The following is a 23,685-nucleotide window of genomic DNA, read 5'->3' as shown; positions in this document are numbered from 1 at the left end:
TGTTTACTTTTGGGAGAAAGAGAGTGCGTGAGCAAGAGAGGGGCAGAGAGAGAGCGGCGGGGGTGGGGGGGAGGGAGAGACACAGAATCCAAAGCAGGCCCCAGGCTCTGAGCTCCAAGCTGTCAGCACAGAGTCTGACAAGGGGCTGGAATCCACAAACCATGAGATCATGACCTGACCTGAAGTCAGATGCTTAACCGACTGAGCCACCAAGGCGCCCCATAAAGGCTATATTCTTAATCACCAAAGACTGGAAACAACACAAATGTTCCTTAGTTGAGGCACGGCTGCACATATGAGACACTCATAAAATGGAATACTACTCATCAATAAAAAAAGGAATAAATTATTGATACAACATGGGCAAATCTCAAATGAACTATGCTAAGCCAATTCTAAAAGCTACATACTTTACGATTCAATTAAGTAAAAAAGCAAAGCTGTTGGTTTACAACCTCTAGAGTTCCCCCGGGGTTAAATCCAAAACTGAGCCCCATACATGGAACGCAAGGAGAAACCAAAGAAAGAGGCAGCATTCCAGAATGGTAGGTGGCAAGTTTAATAAGCAAGGGAACTTACAAACAAGGCTTATCTTTGGCAGCTGCAAGACAGTAGATCTCTGGACCCACCAGCCAGAATCTTAAAGAGTTTATACAGGACCTTTACTGGGTGCGGTCAGGAATCCAGTCCAGATGGTCTCAATAACACACTACTGTCCTAAGGCCGGGTCCTTGAAGCATAAAACAGATTTTCACTGCACAGTCTTTTTACTGTTTGAACTTTTTATCACTTTTACCTTTACCTACCCAAACTTAAATGTTTTCATCTTTAAAAACATTGTCCAAAGTAGTCCCTATGATGATTGCATACAAAAATGTCCCCCTTTCACTTACAGTTTGCATGATTTCACTGATATATGTAGAATGTTGATGGAACCAGTAAGGCTGGGATCCAGTTTTGCCTTCTACCAAATAAACCTGTTTAATTTTTACGTTTTTTTAAGAGTTACAGCAAAGACCGTGGGTGGAGAGGAGAGTGCCAAGGAGGAAAGCATGAAAGCCCTCTATTTAGAAAAGACTCAAAATGGCCCCCAGGGATGCCTACCTACTACTACTACTACCGTGATAAGCACTCCGGGTGGAAGATGAGGTACACCTCCCGCCTTGCTGCTGCTGCTTCCGAATCCCAAACCTGAGATCCAGAGCCAGAAAAGGAACTAAGAAAGATGGGATGCTTTGCACGGTTTCTGAAGCAAAGGTGGAACAGTGTCCAGCGGCCAAGCAGTCCCCAGAGCCCAGGAGGGATCAGCGCCCCGTACAAAGTTCTGGGAGTTCAGCGCCTGTCACCGGTTCAAGACCGGTCTGAGGGTGGGGCCAAGGGAGGGCAGCCAGAACCTGTCCTCCTACCTGACTCAGAAAAGCAGCTACTTGGGTCGCACAGGTTTCTCAAAAATCTCTCAGAGGAAGCAGCGTCCGCACCCGCCACATTCCGTGTTGCCGGCCATATCCTAGCAACGGCCCCGGCACCACCTCCTCCCGCCCCGCCCCGCTCACGCGAGAAGAGGCGGTGCCCGCGCTGGAAAGAAAAGCGGGGGAGGGAAGGAGAGGGGCGGAGCTAGGGGCGAGGGGCGGGAGGAGGGGTGTGGCGAAGGGAGGAGCTGGACCTGAAGCGGGTCCTGAACCGGATCTGAGCGGGACCTGGGCGGGATCGGGGGCGAGGAGGAGAAAGCTGGCGGCAGGGTTTTTCTGTGCTGGGTACCTACGTCCTAAAGTGAATCGGCCGCTACCCTCCAGACTCTCGCTTAAACTTGCGGCAGGGCACAGTTCTCCAAACCAAAAGCTGAAAGCAGTTTGGCTTATAGATCTAAAAAATGGTATGCAATATATTATGTGTAATGTAATTATATGTAAATATAAAGTGAGAGTGAAGACCTTGACAAGGGAAGATTGTTGTACACAATGCGTGCCTGCTTGCCTTTGTAAATATTAGAACTTGGCTCTTAGCTTCCTGGTAGCCAAAGAGAAAAGGGAGACAGGAGCTATTCCTTCTTTTAAGTCAGGAGAAGCAAAGCTTTGGTTAATCACGGAATTATAAAGGTTTTTTCCATCACTGTAAATTCTTTAAATTAAGAAGGTTTTTAAAGCAGCACATATTATTGGGGGAAAGGATCAATTATATTCCTGTTGCAAATGTTGTGACAGATATTACGTAGCTTCATAATAATAGCTAATACTTACTAAGTATTTTGTTACTAAGCACTTCACATATATTTCTAATTTAATCCTTACAAGGTTTTTATTAAAGAGGAGTTGTGATTAGCCTCGTTTTACTTAATGAGGAAACTAAGGCTCAGAGAGGTTTAGTGGGGAGCCAGGATTAAACCCAGTCTGATTCCAGACCTCAATTTTAAACGACTATTCTATGTTGTTTAACACACTTTGATAGTTAAAAGGCACGTAAGGTTGATTAAATTAAACTTTTTGTCATAGATAGTAAAAGTCCATTCTTCATTCATAATGTTCAATGTCTTCAGTCCTTTATACCGTTCCACTGAAATTACATTCTCATGCCCCCAATAACTTCTTAATGTCCAGTGTCATTTTTCTCAATGTCTTCATCCCATTTTATGACAGTTTTTTACTAGAACAATATAAAATATGTATTATATTCTCAAATATAGTCAGCTTTAATAATGGTTTTAAATAAAAGCAAATTTGTTTAAATCGCTTCATGATTCCACGTATTCACAAAGAGCTGAGAAAAGAGGGGGAAGCATTCATATAACCCCTAGGGTTAGTCTCTCATGGGTAAACCAGGTGTGATTGGAGATATGTAAACAAGTTCTTCCACTCTTCTATTGCCATCTCCAAAATCATAGTGTATCTTAAATTTTACTAGTAACGAGAATTCCATTGGTTTTAAACACTCACTGTGCTGGGTCTCTTTAAAATTTATCATTCGCTGTCCTCCTCGTGAGGTGTAGGCATAGAGGCAGGAGATGGAGGAAGGAAAACCTGGTGATAGAAAACTTGAAGTACTTCACAGTGTTAAATGTGATTTGATACCCACGATATGTTCATATTTTATTTATACTTTGCTGTGGAGATGATCTTACACAACTGCCTTAAAATATATGAGCCTAACTTAAATTGGTGGGTTTCTGAGTTAGTCTCTACAGGTGGGAGTGGCTATTACACATCAAAATCACACACATACACACACATGCACATACATACATACATATACATACACACACAAATATACACACAAACATATAGTTGTTTGGTTCTACAAAATAAATGTAAATGCAGGCTGAAAACAACGAATAGGAAAAAGAATCTCAATTCTGAAAGTGGAAAAGTAATTTTTTAAATTTCATTTTACGTTTTACTTTTCACAATAAACTTATGCATTTTCTCAGGATTTATTGCTCAAAATGACTTAACTTTATTTCTCGTGAAACATCCACCTTATCTCAGTATTTATTTATACAATAGACAGATCTTTTAATGTGCTTTTATTTTTTTGTTTGTTTGTTTATTTTTTAGAGAGAGAAAGAGTGTGAGCAGGGGAGGGGCGCAGAGAGGGAAACACAGAATCTGAAGCAAGCCTTGGGCTCTGAACCGCCAGCACAGAGCCCGACATGGGGCTTGAACTCACGAACTGTGAGATCACAAACTGTGAGATCAGCTGAAGTCGACGCTTAACCGACTGAGCCACCCAGGCGCCCTTAATGTGCTTCTATTTTTACAAAGATGCCACCTAGTGGCTGTGTGAAATCAAACATCTCAAAGTATTTCTCATTGTTTACTCCAGGCCAAAATGTATTTTGATATAGATGAATGTATTAGAAAAAAATATTAGAAGAATTTAGAAAACCAAGGACCTGAAAATTATGCTTTTAGAAATTATTTATATGGATTAAGTTTGGACCACACCTCTGTGAGCTTGTTAAGAAACTATATATATGCTTTTTTTTTCTGAAAACTTTTTTCTGAAACTAAGGGACAAATGTGTTTGAATTCAGATTTTGCAGATTTTTGAAAGGTAATATGAGCATATGCTGTATATTCTGTAACACTGTCAGTAGGTCTGGGGAAGTAGTCCAGAATCAAATACATTAAATCTGTGACAAAAATATATTCATATTCACATTAAAGCGAGATAAAGACCAATTCAGGTCAGCTTTTGCTTCCAAATGAATTATGAAAAAAGCTTCCATTCAAACATTCTTGAAGTCTGGTACTTAGGTAGGGATTGTAGATCTGTTTTACCCTGAGAAAAGGAATCAGCCGTCCAGTGATAGAAAAAGAAAGTAAAATGAAATATTGTTATAAAACAGTAATGTTTATCTTTAGAAATGCATAAAATGTTCATCCGGAAGCAAGCAAACAAACAAACATGATATTCGAAGATCATGAGAAATCTCCTGGCCTATGGCTATGGAAGCATGTGTTGAAATGGCATCATCCTCAGCTCAGAGCCCTTGAGTGACTCTTTCGAGAACTGTCAGCCCTCATTAGACCTGTAATATGAGCAAGAAACAAACTTCTGTTGTTAAGACATTAGGATTTAGGGGTAGCCTATTATAATTCACTATTTTTCTCAATCGTCAGCTACTTTCCTTCACTAACTAGAGTTTTGATTTATTCCCTCTAAATAAACACTTTTAAATAAACTTCTCCGGTCCCCATCAATAACTCAAATCACACATCACATTCCCACTTTGATTTTTTGTGAATTCTATTAAAAATAAACCTCTTGATCCTCGTCTAAACCAAACGTCTACCTTTTCATTTACTTTGTTCTCAAAAAGGTAGTATTACTATTATTGTAGCATGGGCAGCAATCCCGTTAGTTAAGTACTGAGTTTTAAAGAATATTCTACCCTCAGTTGGAAAATACTCATGGTATGTTCAGCGGTTTGCTACTTTACCCTAGACCCCACAACACACTTGCATAGGAATGTTTATGTAACTACGGAGGCTGGGAGGGAAAGGCAAAGGTTGGTATTAGCCTGTATGTGGGAATTTTCTTATACAGAACATTGTTGATTTCCTCCCTTTGACAGAGAAAACATGAGGGTACCATCTGTCTTCCAGTGACTGGGGCCTGATGTAAAGAACTGGGAAGTGGCATACAAACTCTGATGATGTCTGCTCTGCAGTTGGAGCACATGTGAAGCAAGGTCCTGCAAGACCTGAAGACCTTAGCTTCTGAGAACAGTGGAACTGATCTCTTAGACTTCATGGGAGAGTTCCTGGATAAACAGAACACAGACTATCTGGAATACCATCCTGGTGGGCAGAAGGAATTAGAAGAGCTGGCCCAAAGGGTATCTGTTTGAAAAGCCTGCTAAAGCATCAGGTAGAGACAAGTTCCGAGGGCAACACAGCAAGCCTTCCCATTGTAGTAGGTCCCAAAGTCAGCTACCTAAGAATCTTGACCTCCATTTGACAGAAGACTGCTTTCACTTTTATCTAGTATCCTCGTTGTGCTTGAAAATAAATCTGCTTTGCAGCGAAAAGCTCAATTAGCTTCACTTCTGTAACTGCACTTTAGGACTGGAAAAGGAAATGACAAAGATAAACCCCTTTTCTTCCATCCCAATTCTGAGGGGGGTAGGGGCGCAGGGAGTAGAGTAACAGATAATGAAGAAACACAATGAAACCTGAGTCCTGGTGGCTCACAATGGCTGCCACTGCTGACATCCTGTCATTTCTATTCAGGTAAGACTACTTTTCCAACTTCTGGGGTAGAAAGGAAGGCGGCCCTCAGAACTGAGCCTTACTCCAGTGGGCGCCACATACCCTGTTTGCCCGTGACAGTCATAGTTTATTCCTGTTACCTTATGGAATTTTTTTCTTTTAGAGAGAGAGAACATGAGTCGGGGAGAGAGACAGAGAGAGAGACAGAGTATTAAGCAGGCTCCACGTTCAGCACGGAGCCCAATGCAGGTCTTGATCCCACAACCCTGGAATCATGACCTGAGCCAAAATCAAGAGTCAGATGCTCGACCGAGCTACCCCGGAACCCCATCCTTATGAAAGTATTAACACTTCTCTCAAAATCATTTACAGGCTGAATGAAAAATTATACGGTCATCCTAGATGTAAATCATTTCCATCCCAAAGGAAAGAATGGGAGAAATTTGAATATTCTGTACTCAGTACCCAGATAGAAGAAAGGGGGCGTCAACTTTGCTGCCATCTTTTTGTTTGCAAGGCTCAAACTGATAAGCTTCTTTTTCTTTTGAAGTATGTGGTGTATGATTAATCTGAATGAAATATGAGAAGCCTAGGGAGATTTGAAATAGGCCATTCTGAAAATTACTAAAATTAGTCTAGAAGCCACTCAGCAACACTGAAGATCTTTAAATAGAATCATTTGTAAAATGATCAGGAAAGCTTAATCTGGAAGTTTATAGGAGTAAAAAACTATCAGGTTCAGTAAGGTTCTCTGAGCAGTTGGAATGGCAGTTAGTAAATGTAAAAATAAACATGAATGTAAAAAATGTAAAAATAAACATAGCCATGCCTTTTAAATACCTACCCCATTAACATGATCTACCTATAATCCATATGAAGATTTTTGCACAAAATGAAATCCAGTTTACTACCTCTGTTCCTATTTGTTCTGTATAGTTACTTTGACAAAACAAGTAAGCAAGATGGAGCCTGTTTTGGAAAGTCCACATAGTACAGGCACGAGTAACAACCCAAGAATGTTCATAAAAAATAATATAAAGGTTAAGAACACGAGTTCTGGAGGAAGACTGTCTAGGTTCAAAATTTAGCTCCACATCTTACTAGCTACACAACCTCGGTTATGTTCTTACACCATCTCTTCACCTGTTTTTCCAAGGTCCCCACGTAGCCTACAATGGAGTACAATAGCAAGAGAGCACTATTCACACTGAATTCTGGTTTCCTTATCTGGAGAAATGGAGATAATTTGCAAGATCAGTTTGGTTTTTTTAATGTTTATTTTTGAGAGACAAAGGGAGTGTGTGTGTGTGTGTGTGTGTGTGCGCGCGCGCGCAACTGGAATAGAGGCAGAGAGAAAAGGAGACAGAGAATCTGAAGCAGGCTCCAGGCTCTGAGCTGTCAGCACAGAGCCTGACATGGAGTTCAAATTCATGAGCCTTGAGATCATGACAGAGCAGAAGTCGGATCCTTAACTGACTGAGCCACCCAGGCGCCCTGTAAAAATCATACTCCTGAGTTGTAGTGCAGCTTTAAGAGGGAAATCAGTCAAGTACTTAGAATAGTGCCTGGCAAGCATTAACAAATATTAGCTATTATTACTGTATTACAACTACTATTCTACCACTAGCATTTCTTTAAAAATTTTTTTTTTTCTAAGGTTTGATTTTTCAGAAAGAGAGACAGAGCGTGGGGGGTGGGAGGGGCAGAGAGAGAGGGCTGAGCTATCAGCACAGAGCCCAACGTGGGGCTCGAACTCACAGACTGTGAGATCGTGACCCGAGCCGAAGTTGGACGCTCATGCGACTGAACTACCCCGGCGCCCTTACCACTAGCATTTCTAATGCAAACATCAATAAGGTCCTTTTTTTTTTTTAATGTTTTATTTATTTTTGAGACAGAGAGAGCATGAGCAGGGGAGCGGCAGAGAGAGAGCGAGACACAGAATCCGAAGCAGGCTCCAGGCTCTGAGCTGTCAGCACAGAGCCCGACATGGGGCTTGAACTCACGGAGTGTGAGATCGTGACCTGAGCTGAAGTCGGACGCTTAACTGACTGAGCCACCCAGGCGCCCCCAATAAGGTCCTTTTAATTAACAGGCACAGAGAAGCTCTGTTGGTGAAATAGATAAGACACCCAAGAACCGTGGAAGTGGGGCTAAAACGTTGGAGAAAAGACACACCAAGTCATCTGTTTGTTATGTGCTCAAAGGACCTGAAAAAAATGGTTGGCTATAAATATAATTTATTATAGTGAAAGCAAATGCTTAGACCTGAAAAGGAAGCTATAAATCATAAATTCTTCTTGCCTCCACTTGGTCACTGAGTTCACAACAGCAACAGGACCATGGGAATGAGAACCCCTGGACTTCTGACTCCCTCTAAAGGTTTTCCCACTTCCCCCGCAGAAGCTTTCTCTTGCATTCAGACTGCTAAAAAGTAACTCAATCCACTTCATTTAATATTTATTTACCATTTAATTTACAGCGCTGTAAGGGGAGAAATATATTGGAAAAAATACAATTTTCTCATTCTAAAAATTCTGAATTGATTCTGCTTTGCCACAAGGAATGGCAAAACACACACATATGCATACAAACACACAAGAGCATTATCTTGAAGTTAAAAAATACCAAATTTAAGTATTTAGAAATGATAGGGCCCAGGAGAAAAGGGTGAGGACACATTAAAAGTAATTTATGCCAACTGTTTCTTTCCTTCGATAGCATTTATTTTCGTTTGATACCCAGCTGCACTCATATTAGAAACTTAGTGAAAACCACCTAGTGATTCTACTTTGAAGTTACAACCCATGTGACACAAAGATGTTCTGAATATAAGCCTGTTCATAAGTCAGATAAACTTTAGGAACTCTCCATGTCTCTTCTTTTACATAAATTCTATCTCTACCTTGATGTACTTTGGTTGATCAAGAAAACAAAAGGCTAAGGAACAGAAAACTAACTTCTTTAAATGAGACAAAAGGAAACATTTTTACAATGACTATAAATAAGTCTTCCTTTCAAATACCAAATCAGTTTCCTCAACTGTACAACTACAATTTGATGGTTTTTACTTTTACTACTTCAATGATTTATAAAATGTCTAAACAACAATACTAATTAAGTATCTTTCCTATTTTTTTCAGGATAAAAACCATTAAGTGATGTGTTGAAGACATGCCTAAAAATACTTCACATTTCAACTATGGCTTCTGCACTGAAAATCTATAAGAACTTCTCCAATTAACTTTCCAATCTTTCCACAACCTCTCTGTTTTAAAAAAAACAAAACAAAATAAAAAAAAAATCTTTGAAATAATTTAAGTGAATGCTTTACATATCAAGTATGGATTCACAAATCCCTATTAGCACAGTCATCAATTTTAACAAGTCTCCTAAATACGTTCTGTATTAGTTGTCTTGATTTTAGATATTAATAATAAGGAACATTTAATTACATCAGTTTCCCATCAACATGCTAGTCATTTAATGATGATTATATTGGCCATTTCCATTGGTTGGCAGGAGGCTCTTCCACTAAAGGCTCCCATGGTTTCCACCGTATCATTTTTCTTGCCAGACTTAGTTCATTTTCAGCCTGTTAATAAAAATTTTTTAAAAGAGCATTCGATTATACTATTTAATAGATATTTACCATAGCTAATGACTGAAATATAATTATCAGAACTATTATCATATTCATACCTAATAAGCTATTCTACCATCAAATGTTCTACATCATTAATTACTTTACCTTGCATAGCTACACAATCATGAGTAAGAAAAGATGGCTTTTGAATTTTTCTACTGATTAAAATTTGCTATTAGAGTGTTCAAAAGCTTATGTGGTGAGTTTTCAAACTAATTGTCTGTTTCACTATTAGACTCCAAATTCTTTGAGGATCAGAAGTATGTCTCTTTACCAGTGTGAATGGCTTTCAAACTTATTTTATCATGGCCCATCGTAAAACACAACAAACAAATTCTACAAAAGGAACCACAACACACACATATACCTAAAACAAAACTAAAAATATGATTGCTTTTACTAACTATGATACATTATTCTCTATTATATTTTTTTAAATGCTAGTCACAACCCATCTGATTTTACTGATCCATAATCACTTGAGATCCACAGTTTGTAAAACAGTGATCTATGGAATGTAGAATATCACAGGTGGACAAAAAATATTTGTTGATTGAATTAATTTCTTTATCAAAGGTTGTTATATTTACTTTTTCCCTTGAAACAAATTTATAACATATTTGACGAATATATTTCAGGTATCTTTTTATTTCACAATTTTTATACAACAAAAGACCTATGACAACTCTGGCCAACTTAGAAGAAAGAACACTATTTAAAGACTTGTCAGGATGTCAGAGAAGGAATTCAAATACAGAGTATGTGCCAGAGTCTATCACAGGCTGTAATTCTGTAGTTTAAAGCAATGCCTCATTTATGCCAGTGGTACAAAACAGACAATCTGTGTGTAGCAGCAACAGTCTAAAATGTGTACAATGAATTAAAGAGTAGATTAAACGAAATCTGGAGGTGGAGGGATTTACTAATGCTGCAATGAGAAAACAGTATAAACACTAATTAAAAATATGCCTGACTGCCCTTTGGCCCAGGTCCCCCGAACATTTTTAAGCCCCCAAGGCGTTGTGTAGTGTGGAGGCTGCCTAACCCAGAACATAGCTGGACCCAGCTGCATGTGGCCCAGTGCCCACCCCTTCTCCCTTCCTTTAGCTTCTAACACACTCACTACCTTTTCCTTATTCCTCTCATGCTGTCTGCTACCTACATGTGACTACTGAGTGAGCACTGGAAATGCAGCTAGTTCAAATGCATATGTGCTGCAAGTACAAAATACACACTAGATTTTAAAGACCTAGTATAAAAAAGAATGCAAAATATGTCAATATTTTTAAATTGATTACATGTTTAATAATATTTTAAACATATTGGGTTAAGTAAAACATTATTAAAATTTAATCTATCGCCCATAAAACACGGAGAACTGCACAGCTGACTTAAAAACACTTATTGAATTTTAAGACTATAAGTGCATGATAAACTAATGTATCGGTTAAATAAAGTCATGATCAAAGGGAAATCTGACAGAAAAGAAAGAGGAACAGAAAAGGAAAATAAGTTAGCATCAAGTTCCCATATGGTACAACAGCTGGCAAATGAATAGAAAGGCCAGGAAAACAGGCCTTTGAATGACTGAAAATGGTCTACATTCATAAAAAGCCGTCTGAATGCCCTATTCCTCTTTTACAGAGTCATCTAACAATTCTTCTGAATTTGCATATCATGTCTGTTGGTGATATAACTCCCTCATCACCAATACCCCCCAGTATTTCCTTTTCTTTGTCCTTTAATAAAACACAAGAAAAGAATAAATAGTTGCATTTTTTTAAAATACAAAAATATGTACAAATTAAATGAAACAGAACTGAATATCAGACATATTTAAGGGGAGACATCTAAACCTATAATATGGGAGAGGGGGTTCTAAAGTGATGGGGCAAAGGGGCAGGGTGATTTAATCAAGAAAAATTATGAGAAAGGATACTCAGTTGAAGTCAAAAGGCAAAGAACAGACTAAAAAAAATGTGCAGACAATGATTAGTATCTCTTTTATTTGAAAAAACACTCAAAGAAATAAAGAAGAAAAATACTAAACACAAATGATAGAGTAAAAGCATTAATGACATGCTTTATATAAACACAAGAACATATTTTAAGTTTAACCTTACTAATAATTCAGGAAAAAATGCACAACCTAAAAAAGAGGCATAATTTCCCCTGATTTAACTAAAAATTGCAGCATTCTTGGCAACATAGATGTGTTAATCCAACAAAAATAAAAGTGTATTTTAATTTTATGATTCACAAGATCTGTATCTCTCCATATTAAAAATATACTAAGCCTTTAAAACATAAAAGTATTTGTATCTAAAAAGATAAAAGTGTCCATATAACAGTAACACTGTGTTACTAGTTTGAACTAAAGTAAGGCTAACAAGAACATGCTGATTAAATTCAAGGTGTTTCACACTCCAATTTTCCAACAGAAGCCTCATAAATTCATGCATAATTAATGATAAATATTTGACATATACATGATAGAAAGATTTCCTACATGTGATTATTCTTATATTTGAGAGTTGATACAAATAAAGAAATTCAGTTTTCCTTTTTTTCTGGAATGTCAGTTTTATATCTCTAAATATTGTGCCTCTGAACATTTAAAACCAAACATCTAACTATTCAACTTTTTCTTTACCTGAAGAATCACCTCTTCCAGTTGGCCACCCTGAAGTTGGTCTTCTAATTTCTTAGCATCTGGTTCCTAAAATTGAAGGAAAAAAAAGAAAAAAAGATTTAAACAAAGGAGTGCAATATCTAATATTTAATTAGATATCTATATCTAATATTTAATTAGGATATTGAGGCCAATATCCCAATTAAAAAGACCCAAATATAAAACAGCACTTAATTTGGCAAATATAATTAATTTTTCTTTCATTGTACCCTTGCTAATGTTTGCCAAATATGTGGTGGAAACCCATTTCATCTCTCTACTATTTTATTGCTTTTCTGTCTTAATATTAACTTGCTTATCAACAGTAAGAAATACGATGCCCAATTCAGTCTTTCTAAAGTACAGATTTAAAAATACCACTTTATTTTCTTAGTATTTCCTATATTTCCTCTGATAGCATTGGTATTAAAAATAAATACTACCCTGTGACCCAGAATTCCATTCCTAGGTATACACCAAACAGAAAGCGTAATACATTAATCAAATGACATGTTCAAGAATGTTAGCACAAGAACAGTAGCACAAATTATAACTCCAAACTGGAAATAACTCAAATGAGCATATATAATTAATAAATATAGTATTTGGATATAACAGAATACTATATAGCAGTGAGAATGTACAAACTACAACTGTATGCAATAACATGATTCTCTCAAACACAGTATTAAGTGAAAGAAACCATGGACAAAAGAGCACAGAATGATTCCATTTATAAAAAGTGAAAATCCAGGCAAAATGAATATTTCGTGTTAGAGGTCAGAAGAGTAGTTATCTTTAGGAGGGTAGTAACTTGAAGGGGAACGAGAGAGTCTGGGCATTCTGGAAATGTCCTTTTGATTTGGTGTTAACATGGGTGTGGTTACTTTGTGAAAAGCCATCAAGCTCTACACTTAGATGACGGCACATTTCTTTATGTACATTATTCTTCAATAAGAGGTTAAAAAAAAATACCTAGAAAATTCAATGACATATATTTATTTATTTATTTCTAGTCAACTGAGCTTTGTGAGAGCCAGGAAGTATGTACACACTTACACATACATAAGTAAGGTGTTAAGTAGGATGGTTTTTTGGCCCACAAATGGAATGAAAAGAGGGAGAAAAAAACAAAGATATTTTCTACAGGAATTGGCATGTTTCTGCCTCAGGGCATCTGCAGGCTGCCCAGGGATATCTGCATGGCTTGTTCTTTACTTCCATCGCTCATATATCACCTTCTTAGTAAGGATCACTAGGATAATAATTTATATTGTGGTGGGCTAAATAATGCCCCACAAAATGTACATGACCTAATCTCTGAAACCTATGAATGTTACCCCGTATGGCAAGTACTTTGTAGATGTTAATTAAAAATCCTGAGACAGGCAGATTATTCTAAAATAGCTAAGTGGGTCCAAATACAAGTGTCCTTATAAGACAAACGCAGAGGGGCGCCTGGGTGGCGCAGTCGGTTAAGCGTCCGACTTCAGCCAGGTCACGATCTCGCGGTCCGTGAGTTCGAGCCCCACGTCGGGCTCTGGGCTGATGGCTCAGAGCCTGGAGCCTGTTTCCCATTCTGTGTCTCCCTCTCTCTCTGCCCCTCCCCCGTTCATGCTCTGTCTCTCTCTGTCGCAAAAATAAATAAACGTTAGAAAAAAAAAATTTTTTAAATAAAAAAAAATAATAAGACAAACGCAGAGGGAAATTATGCATAGAAGGGAAAGTAATGTGACCACAGAGGCAGAGATTAGGGTGATGTGGCCATAAGCCACGAAATGCTAAAAACCACCAAAGCTGAAGAGTCAAGGAACAGATTCTCCCCTAGAACCTCTAAAGCAAGTGTAGCCCTGTTGATAACCTTGATTTGGGCCCTTGATACTAACTTTAGAGTTCCGGCTTCCAAAAATGTAAAAGAATAAATTTCTACTGTTTTAAGCCACTAAGTTTATTAGAAGAGGCACAGGAAACAAATACATATTGTAACATCCCTGACCCTGAAACACATCATTCTCTTTTTCCATTTTTCCTTCACTGCACTTAACTATCTTCTAACATGCCATGTAATGACTTTCTTTATTTCCTTAATTCTTTGCCTCCCACCATTAATGTGTAATCTCCAAGAAAGCAGGGATTTTTATGTTTTGTTCACTTCCTTATACGCACTAGCTTCCATGCCTACAACCACACATGGCATATAACAGGCATTCAGTGGTTCTTGAATAAATAATAGTTGGAAAAGAAAGGGTGGGGGAAAGCAGATGAACATGTTTGAGAAAGACTGTTTAACTCAGAATTAACTAAGTTTTAAAGCCAAAATTCAGGGGCATGTGGGCAGCTCACTCAGTTAAGCATCCAACTTCAGCTCAGGTCGTGAGTTCATGGCTCTTGAGTTCAAGCCCTGCCTCGGGTTCTGTGCTGACAGCTCAGAGCCTGGAGCCTGCTTCGGATTCTGGGTCTCCCGCTGTCTCTGCCCCTCCCCCACTCACACTCTCTCTGTCTCTGTCTCTCTCACTCTCTCAAAAACGAATAAACATTAAAAACAAAAAATAAAGCCCTTTTTTTTTTAATGTTTATTTATTTTTGAGACAGTGAGAGACTGTCTTCTTCTGTGCTTTCCTTCCATCCTTTTTCCCTTTCATTCAGCAAACTCCTGTCCACTAAGTGCTTTCTTTCTGCAGGCCACTATTAGATACTGGAGTGGAAGAATAAGGTCAAGTCCCTTCTCTAGCTAACATTGTCGCTGCTTCTTTTACCTCTTTTCCCTCTCAAGTCCTTCATGAATGGGGGAGGGTCAGAGAGAGAGGGAGGCACAGAATTTGAAGCAGGCTCCAGGCTCTGAGCTGTCAGCACAGAGCCCAACACAGGGCTCGAACTCACGGACCGTGAGATCATGACCTGAGCCGAAGTCGGATGTTCAACCGACTAAGCCACCCAGCTACCCCTAAAGCCCTTCTTTTAAAAAAATAAAATAAAAAATAAAAAAATTGGAGCAGAGGGCCAATCTTATGACCTCATTAACCTTAATTACCTCTGTAGAGGTTCCTAACCTAACACCGAGGGTTAGGGCTTCAACAGATGAATTTGGGGAGGGTGTGGGTACATATTCAGCCCATTAACAATGCTTGATATAATTTCTGGTAGTTAAGAGACTAACCTGGTCTCTTTGCAACAAAGCACTTTTTTTTTTTTTTTTTTCAACGTTTATTTATTTTTGGGACAGAGAGAGACAGAGCATGAACGGGGGAGGGGCAGAGAGAGAGGGAGACACAGAATCGGAAACAGGCTCCAGGCTCTGAGCCATCAGCCCAGAGCCTGACGCGGGGCTCGAACTCACGGACGGCGAGATCGTGACCTGGCTGAAGTCGGACGCTTAACCGACTGCGCCACCCAGGCGCCCCACAAAGCACTTTTTAAAATAGTTATTTCTGACAATTTTCTTTAAACACAACACACATTTTTTGTTTGTTTTGCTTTCATTTTCTTCTTTACTCTGAAACTAGAGAAGAGATAAGACTGACATATCTATAAATAAATCAACAATCAGTGAAGGACTTGAGAGGGAAAAGAGGTAAAAGAAGCAGCGACAATGTTAGCCTACAGAAGGGACTTGACCTTATTCTTCCACTCCAGTATCTAATAGTGGCCTGCAGAAGGAAAGCACTTAGTGGACAGGAGTTTGCTGAATGAAAGGGAAAAAGGATGGAAGGAAAGCACAGAAGAAGAGAAATGAAAGGAAGTATGCAGAATATGCAAAACACAAGCAACTGATTTTTTTGTTGTTGTTAATGTTGCACCGGAAACCATAAATCCAAGAAAGCAAAATCAAGTCATCTACTTACCGCTTTAACCATACTCAACTTTTCATTTGTAATCTGTTCTGTATACTTTCTATATGCTGCATTTTTAGGAATTTGCTCAAGAACATCAAGAATCTTTGTGTACAGTATTCTTAGCCTCTGAAAAGACAAATCACATACATTTCCAGTTTAAAATATCACCAGATTTAATGGAACACTTTAAAGTCTCATGAAGTATTTAAAAAAACCTCACTTCTGATTTTTACAAAGCATTTAACTCTTCTTTGCTACAATTGCTTCATGCCTGTGCCCTATAAAACCATCCCCTTTAAAACTATGAGTATAGTGAACCCTTGAACAATGCTGGGGTTATGGGGTCAATCCCTGTCATGGCTGAAAATCCAGACAGAACTTTTGACTCCCCAGAAACTTGACTAGTCATAGCCTACTACTGACTGGAAGCCTTATCAATAACATAAATAGTTAACACATATTTTGTATGTTGTATGTATCATATATTGTATTCTTACAATAAAGTTAAGCTAGAGAAAAGAAAATATTATTAAGAAAATCATCAGGAAAATATGATTACAATACCATACTGTATTTATTGAAAAAAATCTGCATATAAGTAGACCCATGCAGTTCAAACCTGTATTGTTCAAGCGTCAACTGTACAAATATGGATAGTTTTCATGCTCCATGAACAAAAGTTGTATATAAGTTAAAGGTATAATAACAAGTAAAAATAAAACTGCATCCTAACTTATCGTTAATGATCTATTTGAAAATCAACTCATTTACTAAATCATTATTTCTCAATTTGAGATCCTAAGCACTCAAATTCAGATTTTCCCCCTAAGTTTTCTTATTTGAATTTCTGTAGAAATAAAAAATACAGGGGCATCTGGGTGGCTCAGTCAGTAAAGCTCTTGATTTCAGCTCAGATCAGGATCTCATCATTGTGAGATCAAGACCCCCATCAGGCTCTGTGCTGGATGTGGAGCCTGCTTCAGATTCATTCATTCTTTCTTTCTCTTTCTCTCTCTCTCTCTCCTCCCCCCTTACATTATTTTAGATAACTCCCTATATGCGTAAAATATGCAATGCTAATCAGGATGATCAAATTTAACTAAATGTAATCATGATATTTCAGCTTTATAATGACTGAGTTGGTACCATGTTAATGAAGGTTTCACCACAAGCTTAATAGAGAAAAGGAGCAAGAGAACTGAGACACTGCACAGCACGTATTGAAGCACAATGAACTTAAAGTTCACAAACAGTGGTTAGTAGTAAAGTCACATGGTTAGAAGTCGTTAAGCAGATCCTGACTCATGACAGTTCATAAATAACAAGTATAATCATAAATATACATACATAATTATTTTTTATTTCCTTGTATTTAATTTGAAATTTTAGTTTAATTGTATAAAATCGATAGGTACTAATACCTACTTCTATTTGTATATATTCACAATATACATATGAATAAACAAACAAACCTTGAGGGCCTCTAATTGTTTTTCTTAAAAAATAATCTGCATACTTAGACATTATTTATATATTTGAATATGATATCCAATAATAGAGGGTATTTTTAATTATACTAATTTAGACCTTGTCAGATAACATATAATCCAAATTATGTGTGGGTTTTTGCCCTCATCTCTTCTTGATTTTAGCAAAGGATATGGCAATAGAAAGGCCTGATAAGAGACTTGGGTTCTAAAATGGAGATGTTAATAATACCCGCTTCAGGGGTTGTTGTGTAACTTAACAGTACCAGGCACACATTAACTTTCAGTACGTGTTAGCATTATTATTATTCTGTTGGAGGGAGTCACTTCAGCAGATATCAGAGAAAAGGTTCAAGAAAAAGCAGCATCTGAGACAGACCTGGAGAAACAGTAGGACTTGGACACTTAAAGATGTAGAAAAAAGCAATCTTACACATAGAACACACACAAAGGATTGAATAGCAGGAAAAAAAGGAACACAGTAAGTATACAGTTGTATTTTTCTTGAACTATGCTATCCAGTAAGGTAGTTACTGGCCAAATATGGCTACTGACTACTTGAAATGTGGCTAGTCTGAAATACGATGTGCTATAAATGTAAACATACAGTGGACTTTGAAAATCTAGTATAAAAATACAAAATATTACTTTTTATATCGAATATATACCGAAATATTTTGACTATGTTAGGTAAAATATGTTGTTAGTTTTTACATTTTTCTTTTTAAAAAAAAGTGAATCCCAGAAAACGTAAAATTACAAACATGGCTTACATTTATAATTCACATTATATTTTTATTGGACAGCCTGTGGCTAGAATATAGAACACATAGGAAATGTATAGGAGATAAAGTTAGAGAAAAACTGAGTCAGACTGTAAGTGGTTTTGTGTGCCACATTAAAGCATTTGGGATTATTCTGTGGGCAATTAAATGATTTAGGAAAATTATATGATTAGATTTGTGTTCCAGGAAACTTAACCTGTAGTAGTGACTTAAAGGACTCGATGGAGGAGAAAAAGGCAGAAAGGCCAGCAGGATAGTTGCTGTAATTGTCTACACATAAGAGAATAAAGAGGTAAGACTGGAGAGCTATTACAGAAAAGAATCAACAGAACTTGTCGCTGAAATAAACATGAAGGAAGATCTAGGGAAAAGAGAAGTACCAACTGTGATGTCCAGCTCCAGCCTGGTGAGTAGGAAGACTCATCATCATCAGGAAAAACAGAGTCCACAGTAAAAGAAATAGATTTAGAAAGGGAAAACCAGGAGTTCAGTTTTAGACAATAACCAGCCATTATCAACTCATAATTAAGACATTCATCCAACAAACCTTATGTTTTCTGAGCACATACCATGTGCTAGTTAGTCACAGCTCTAGCAGTGAACAAATGGAATGAAAAATCCCTGCCTTCACAAAAATCTGCCTTCTAATAGAGAGTCAATGAGCAGGATAAATTAGTAGAATACAGTATGTAGAATCGTGATCTGGAGGGCCTCTGTTAGGACTCTTTTACAGTGAAATTGAAAGCCACTGGAGGTTTGTGAAAAGTGACATGACCTGACTCACAAGCAGGCTGACTCTAGCTTGGGTGAAAAAAGACCAAACTGAAACGGTGACAAGAAGCGAGAGGCAGTTAGGAAGCAAATGCAATTATCCACAGCTTGATGATGGTAGCTGAGAATATGGTAGTAGCAGAGGAGATAGTGAGAAGTACTCAAAATTTGGATACGTTAAAAGTAAAAACCCAAAGGATTTAATGAAGTACTAAATGTGGGGCGTAAACAAAAGAAAAAAATTAAACATGATTTCAAGGTTTTTGACCTGAGTGACTGCAAGAATGGAACTGTCATTCATTGAGGTGAGCAAGCCTGCGAGAAGAACAGGTTTGAAGGAGAAGAATAAGAAGCCAATTTTGGACATTACATTTGGGTTGCATGTCTGACATCCAAGTGGAGATGTCCACTAAGCAATTAAATATACAAGACTCTCATAAAGAGAGGTCAGTGATCCACAAAAAAATGTAAGAATTATCAGTGTATTGGTGGTATTTAAAACCACTCGGTTGGGTCCAGACAAGGAGATGCATATAAATAGAGAAAAGTCTCAAGAAGTCCCAAGAACCAAGTCTTAACACTCCCAAATTTGTAAGTGGGATATGAGAAATGACCAGAAAAGGAGAAGGCAAAAAGAGTAAGAGGAAAAAAACAAACAAACAAACAAAAAAAACCCAGGATATTGAGGTGGCCCCAAGCACAAAGTGCTAGATGAAGACAGTGCCCAATGTGACAAGTGCTGTCACTGGGTCAATTAAGACGAGAAAGGAGAGCTGACCGTTGGATTTAGCAGCACAGAAATACTGACCTTGCAAAGAGCAGTTCTAGCCAAGTCTGAGTGGAGTGTGTTCACAGGGGAATAAGAGAAAATGGAGACAGTTAAGTACTGATTAAGTCTTTCGAGTTATCTATAAGGAGGAGAAAAATGGGGTGATTACTGAAGCGAGGAAAAGGATCGAGGATGGTTTGTTAGATACAAGCATTCTGAATACTGATGGGAAAGACCCACTAGAATGGAAAACTGATGACATAAGGGGTTAGTTACTAGAGCGATATATTCGGTAAGTCTAACTGTACTGAGGTCACCCAGGCAGAAAAGGGGAGGCGGGAGAAAAGGTGGAAACTGGAGATACAGGAACCGGAGGACACTCATAAAAGTACCAGCGAAGCCACGAGAATGCTACGGGAAAAGTCAACAAGAAATGGCATCGGATCAACGAGGTAGACACTGTTCTCGTCTCAAGACAGCTCTCAGGCTGAGCTGTAATTTGGGGCTTGAAATATCCGCATTCCGACAGCCTTTCAAACGAGGTCACAGAGTTGGAGTCTTCCTTGGGAACTCAGGAAAGAAGCAGCACGTACCTCGTGTGGACTCTCACACACAGCCAATCCCACAAGGCCCGTGGTCTGTTCAAAAACAAAAGGTTCACGCAGGTTACAACTCGGCGCGTCCACCACGCTAAGGAAGGGCAAAACCACCACTTCCCTGGCTAAAACCGGCCGAAAACCAGCCAGCTATCGGTCTCTCCGAGCCACTTGTTCGGAGCGTTTTTCTTTCTGCTCTCCCAGAGAAGCTACTAAATCTGCCATCCCGGAAAGCACAGCAGAACGAGTACCCCCCAAAAGCACCCGCAAGCCCGCGCCAGTTCCGGCCGCCACCGCAGGATCAGGGGCTATCGGGCTGACTAAACCCGCACAGTCTAAATTCCAACAATGACCTCCCCATTCACCTTACCTTCTTCAGCAAACCCGCCATGACCGTGCCGACAGACAGGGGACGCGCAGCCCTCTGGGAACCTCGCTCAGACCCGCTCAATCCACCACCGAGGGACCCGCTCAATCCACCACCGAGGCCGGCACACCGTCACCTAGGAAACAGCTTTGTTCCTCCCCCTCACGCACTCAGGCTCTCCACTGAGTCCAAGGCTGTGCCCCGCCCATCCCTAAAGGGAAAATTGACGCATGCGCAGTGAGTACACAAAGCGTCACAAACAGGTGCTGGAGGAAAGGGATTTGTCATAGGAGTCTTACGTCTCGGTTCCTGTCTTTGCCACCTCTGATGGCTTGCCCAAAGGCTACGGGAAACACCCCAAATTTCCAAACAGTTCCGACAGAACCTGCACTCGGCTTAACTTTTGGCGAATTTCTCAACCTCCTTTCCACAGTGTCGTATGTAGTAAAATGAGAGTGGTCGTCTGGAGGTATCATCTAAATGATCTCATGCCACCCACGTTTCTCGGCTAATGCACCAACGCAGTTTGCAGTGTGAGGCCATCTCCCACCTCGACACTTTTCTATTTCACTTTCGGAAGCACACCATCTTCTCATTTCCCCAGGTGAAGTGATGCCAGACCATACCACTTCTCCCCGCTTTCCTCTACAAACATTTAATGAGTACCGGTTATGTGTTAGTTACTGAGGCATAACTTGTAAGACAGAATCTCACATCCTGGTGTTTACTGAACAATGATAAAGATATGCATTAATAATTTGGTAATTGTTCTAAAAGAGGTTTGTTCCAAGTGCAGTGGTAGCAGGGAAGATGAAATAACTAACCAAAAATTGTAAGTGACTGGAGTTAAAGCATCTGCTAAAAAGCCAATGGGAGAAAAGCACAACAAATTGAATAAACACGTGTACAAAGAAATATATATATTCTGAGTAGCAAAAAGTGTAACAAATAGTAAAACAACCCACAGAATGGAAAAAGGTATTTCCAACCACATAAAATCACCAAAAGATAAGTGGCACCCGGAATAAGAAGGAACTTCTATAAATCAGTAAGAAGATTACTATTAACCAGAACAGGTCTCTCTGCTTCCTTCCATTCTTGCCTCGCACTCTGGAATAGATTAAATGACTTTAAATATGTAAGGTGCCTGGCCCAGTGCATGAAACATAGCACCACATGCACGTGATTGTTATTGATTTTTTATTTCATGTTATTATTCTCAACCCAGTAGCTACAATAATCCTTCTCGAAGATACTGTGCTCAAAATTCTCCCATAGGTTTTCACTCAAGGTGTAAAAGCCAAAGTCCTTTCATCTGCTTATAAGTCCCTGACCAAGATAGCCCCCCACAGCCTCTCACTTCTCAGGCCTAACCTCCTATTCGCCTTTCCCTGCTTAGGTAGCTGTTCTTCTAAGCCTTTTCTTGGAAAACCCTTCTACCAGATGGCACATAGGTCCGGCCTCCACCTCTTTCAAGTGTTTGCTCAAATATTACCTTTTCGGTGTGGCCTGCCCTGGCCATGGGATTTAAAATTGCAAATTACCATGAGCTCCTTGTTCTCTTCCCTGTTTTGTTTTCTTCATAGTCTTTATCACCTTCTAATATGCTACCTAATTATCTTACTTATATTGTTTCTGTGCATCACCCTTTCTAGAATATAAACCATGTGTGGATGGAAATTTTTTCCTACCATATATGAAATGCCTAAAATAGTACCTGGCACATAATAAGCAATAAATATATTTTTAATGGATACAATAGAAAAAAAGGCAAAGGAAAAGAATAGGCAATTGACAAAAAATGGAAACAGGAACAATAAACATGAAAAAGATTCAACCTCTCTAATAAGAAAATGAAAATTCACCATAATTTTACTGCCATCTTATGGATAAAAATTAAAGACTGACAATACCAAGTGTTGTCAATACCAAGTGGAACAACAAGAATACTCAGACACCGCTGGTGGGAGTGAGTTGGTATAATCACTTTGGGGAATGATTTCACAATAATTAGTTGAAGAGATACAAAACCTATAACTGAGTGTTATGGGTTGAACTATAACCCCCCAAATTCATATGTTGAAGTCATAATTCCCACTATCTCAAAATTGACCTTATATAAAAATAGGATCATTGCAAATGTAATTAGTTAATATGAAGTCATTAGAGTGGGCCCTTGTCTAAGACAACTGATGTCCTTATTAAAAGGAAATATTTAGACACAGAGAAATGTACACAGAGTACGTCATGCAAGATGAGGGCAATAGGGATGACACTTCTACAAGCCAAGGAACAACAAAGACTGCTAGAAAAATCACTAGAAGTTAGGGGAAAGGCATGGATCAGATTCTCTTAGCCCTTAGAAGAAACCAACTCTGCTGACATTTTGATCTCACACTGGTAGCCTCCAGACAGATGAGCTAATACTTTTAATACTGTTTAAACCACTCCGTTTGTGTTATTTGTTACAGCAACCCTATAAACTAACACTGAGTAATAAAGTGATTTGATCATTTGTTCCTCTCTTCTATTAGGATAGCTGTCCCTAGAAACACGAGCCATGGGGGTATAATCTTCCCAGTTCAGATTGCCCAAGAATTAGGCATTACCATACCTTTCATCATAATTTATGGTTTCTAGTATTTAAATCATTCACAATTAAAATTCAGGACATTGGAAATATATATATTAACACCTGTGCATGTATTAATGGCATTTTATAGATTCACACAGGCATGTGCATGGGTGTATACACATATGAAAATATAAAGAAACTACTGAATTGGGACAAACCATCTGATGACATCCATTTACTCCTACAAAGGTGACATGTATATTTGGGCACACTAAATTAGATTCAAGAAACCATATTAAGATTGGGAAGAAATGACCTTATTTTTCAAAACAGTTAATGCTGAAATAATCACTGGAACCTAGATGAATTTCCATTTATGAGGTCACAAACTTTATTGCCCATCCCTCCAGATTCGAAGAATTTTCGTCATTGTGGGTATGTTCTAGAATGTAGAATTATGTGATTATAAAAGATGCA

The 23,685-nt window shown here is 38.5% G+C and overlaps 2 protein-coding genes and 1 long non-coding RNA gene across 6 annotated transcripts in view; 1 reads left to right on the top strand and 2 right to left on the bottom strand.

Moving 5' to 3' along the window:
- The window catches only part of IQUB (IQ motif and ubiquitin domain containing), a 119,396-nt gene extending 117,876 nt beyond the window's left edge, over window positions 1-1,520 (bottom strand). For both annotated transcript variants that reach the window (XM_040472093.1, XM_040472092.1), the window contains exon 1: window positions 1,407-1,520. The gene's annotated coding sequence lies outside the window, so the exon portion shown is untranslated. The remainder of the gene's footprint in view (window positions 1-1,406) is intronic.
- Window positions 1,521-1,581: 61 nt separating this feature from the next.
- On the top strand, window positions 1,582-6,310 carry LOC121028409 (uncharacterized). Of its 2 annotated transcripts, none has more exons than XR_005789217.1 (3): window positions 1,582-1,873; window positions 5,072-5,729; window positions 6,081-6,310. It is a non-coding gene; the product is annotated as an uncharacterized LOC121028409 (long non-coding RNA). The 2 variants fall into 2 exon arrangements; XR_005789218.1 differs by having other exon boundaries at window positions 1,592-1,873; window positions 5,072-5,367.
- A 1,841-nt stretch (window positions 6,311-8,151) lies between these two features.
- NDUFA5 (NADH:ubiquinone oxidoreductase subunit A5) lies at window positions 8,152-20,772 on the bottom strand. 2 transcript variants are annotated; one of them, XM_040472090.1, is made up of 5 exons: window positions 20,637-20,761; window positions 20,264-20,308; window positions 15,868-15,984; window positions 12,008-12,073; window positions 8,152-9,303 (listed from the first exon to the last, which is right to left on the bottom strand). In XM_040472090.1, exons 1-5 carry the CDS (start codon window positions 20,655-20,657, stop codon window positions 9,202-9,204), a joined length of 351 nt encoding a protein of 116 aa, XP_040328024.1. In that variant the 5' UTR covers window positions 20,658-20,761; the 3' UTR covers window positions 8,152-9,201. The 2 variants fall into 2 exon arrangements, with proteins under 2 accessions (XP_040328024.1, XP_040328025.1); XM_040472091.1 differs by lacking the exon at window positions 15,868-15,984 and having other exon boundaries at window positions 20,637-20,772.
- Window positions 20,773-23,685: the final 2,913 nt, after the last annotated feature.

Source organism: Herpailurus yagouaroundi, unplaced genomic scaffold, assembly GCF_014898765.1.
Source record: "Herpailurus yagouaroundi ecotype Mexico unplaced genomic scaffold, PumYag 100, whole genome shotgun sequence".
Taxonomy (NCBI): domain Eukaryota; kingdom Metazoa; phylum Chordata; class Mammalia; order Carnivora; family Felidae; genus Herpailurus; species Herpailurus yagouaroundi.
This window is presented reverse-complemented; position numbering and strand designations above follow the sequence as displayed.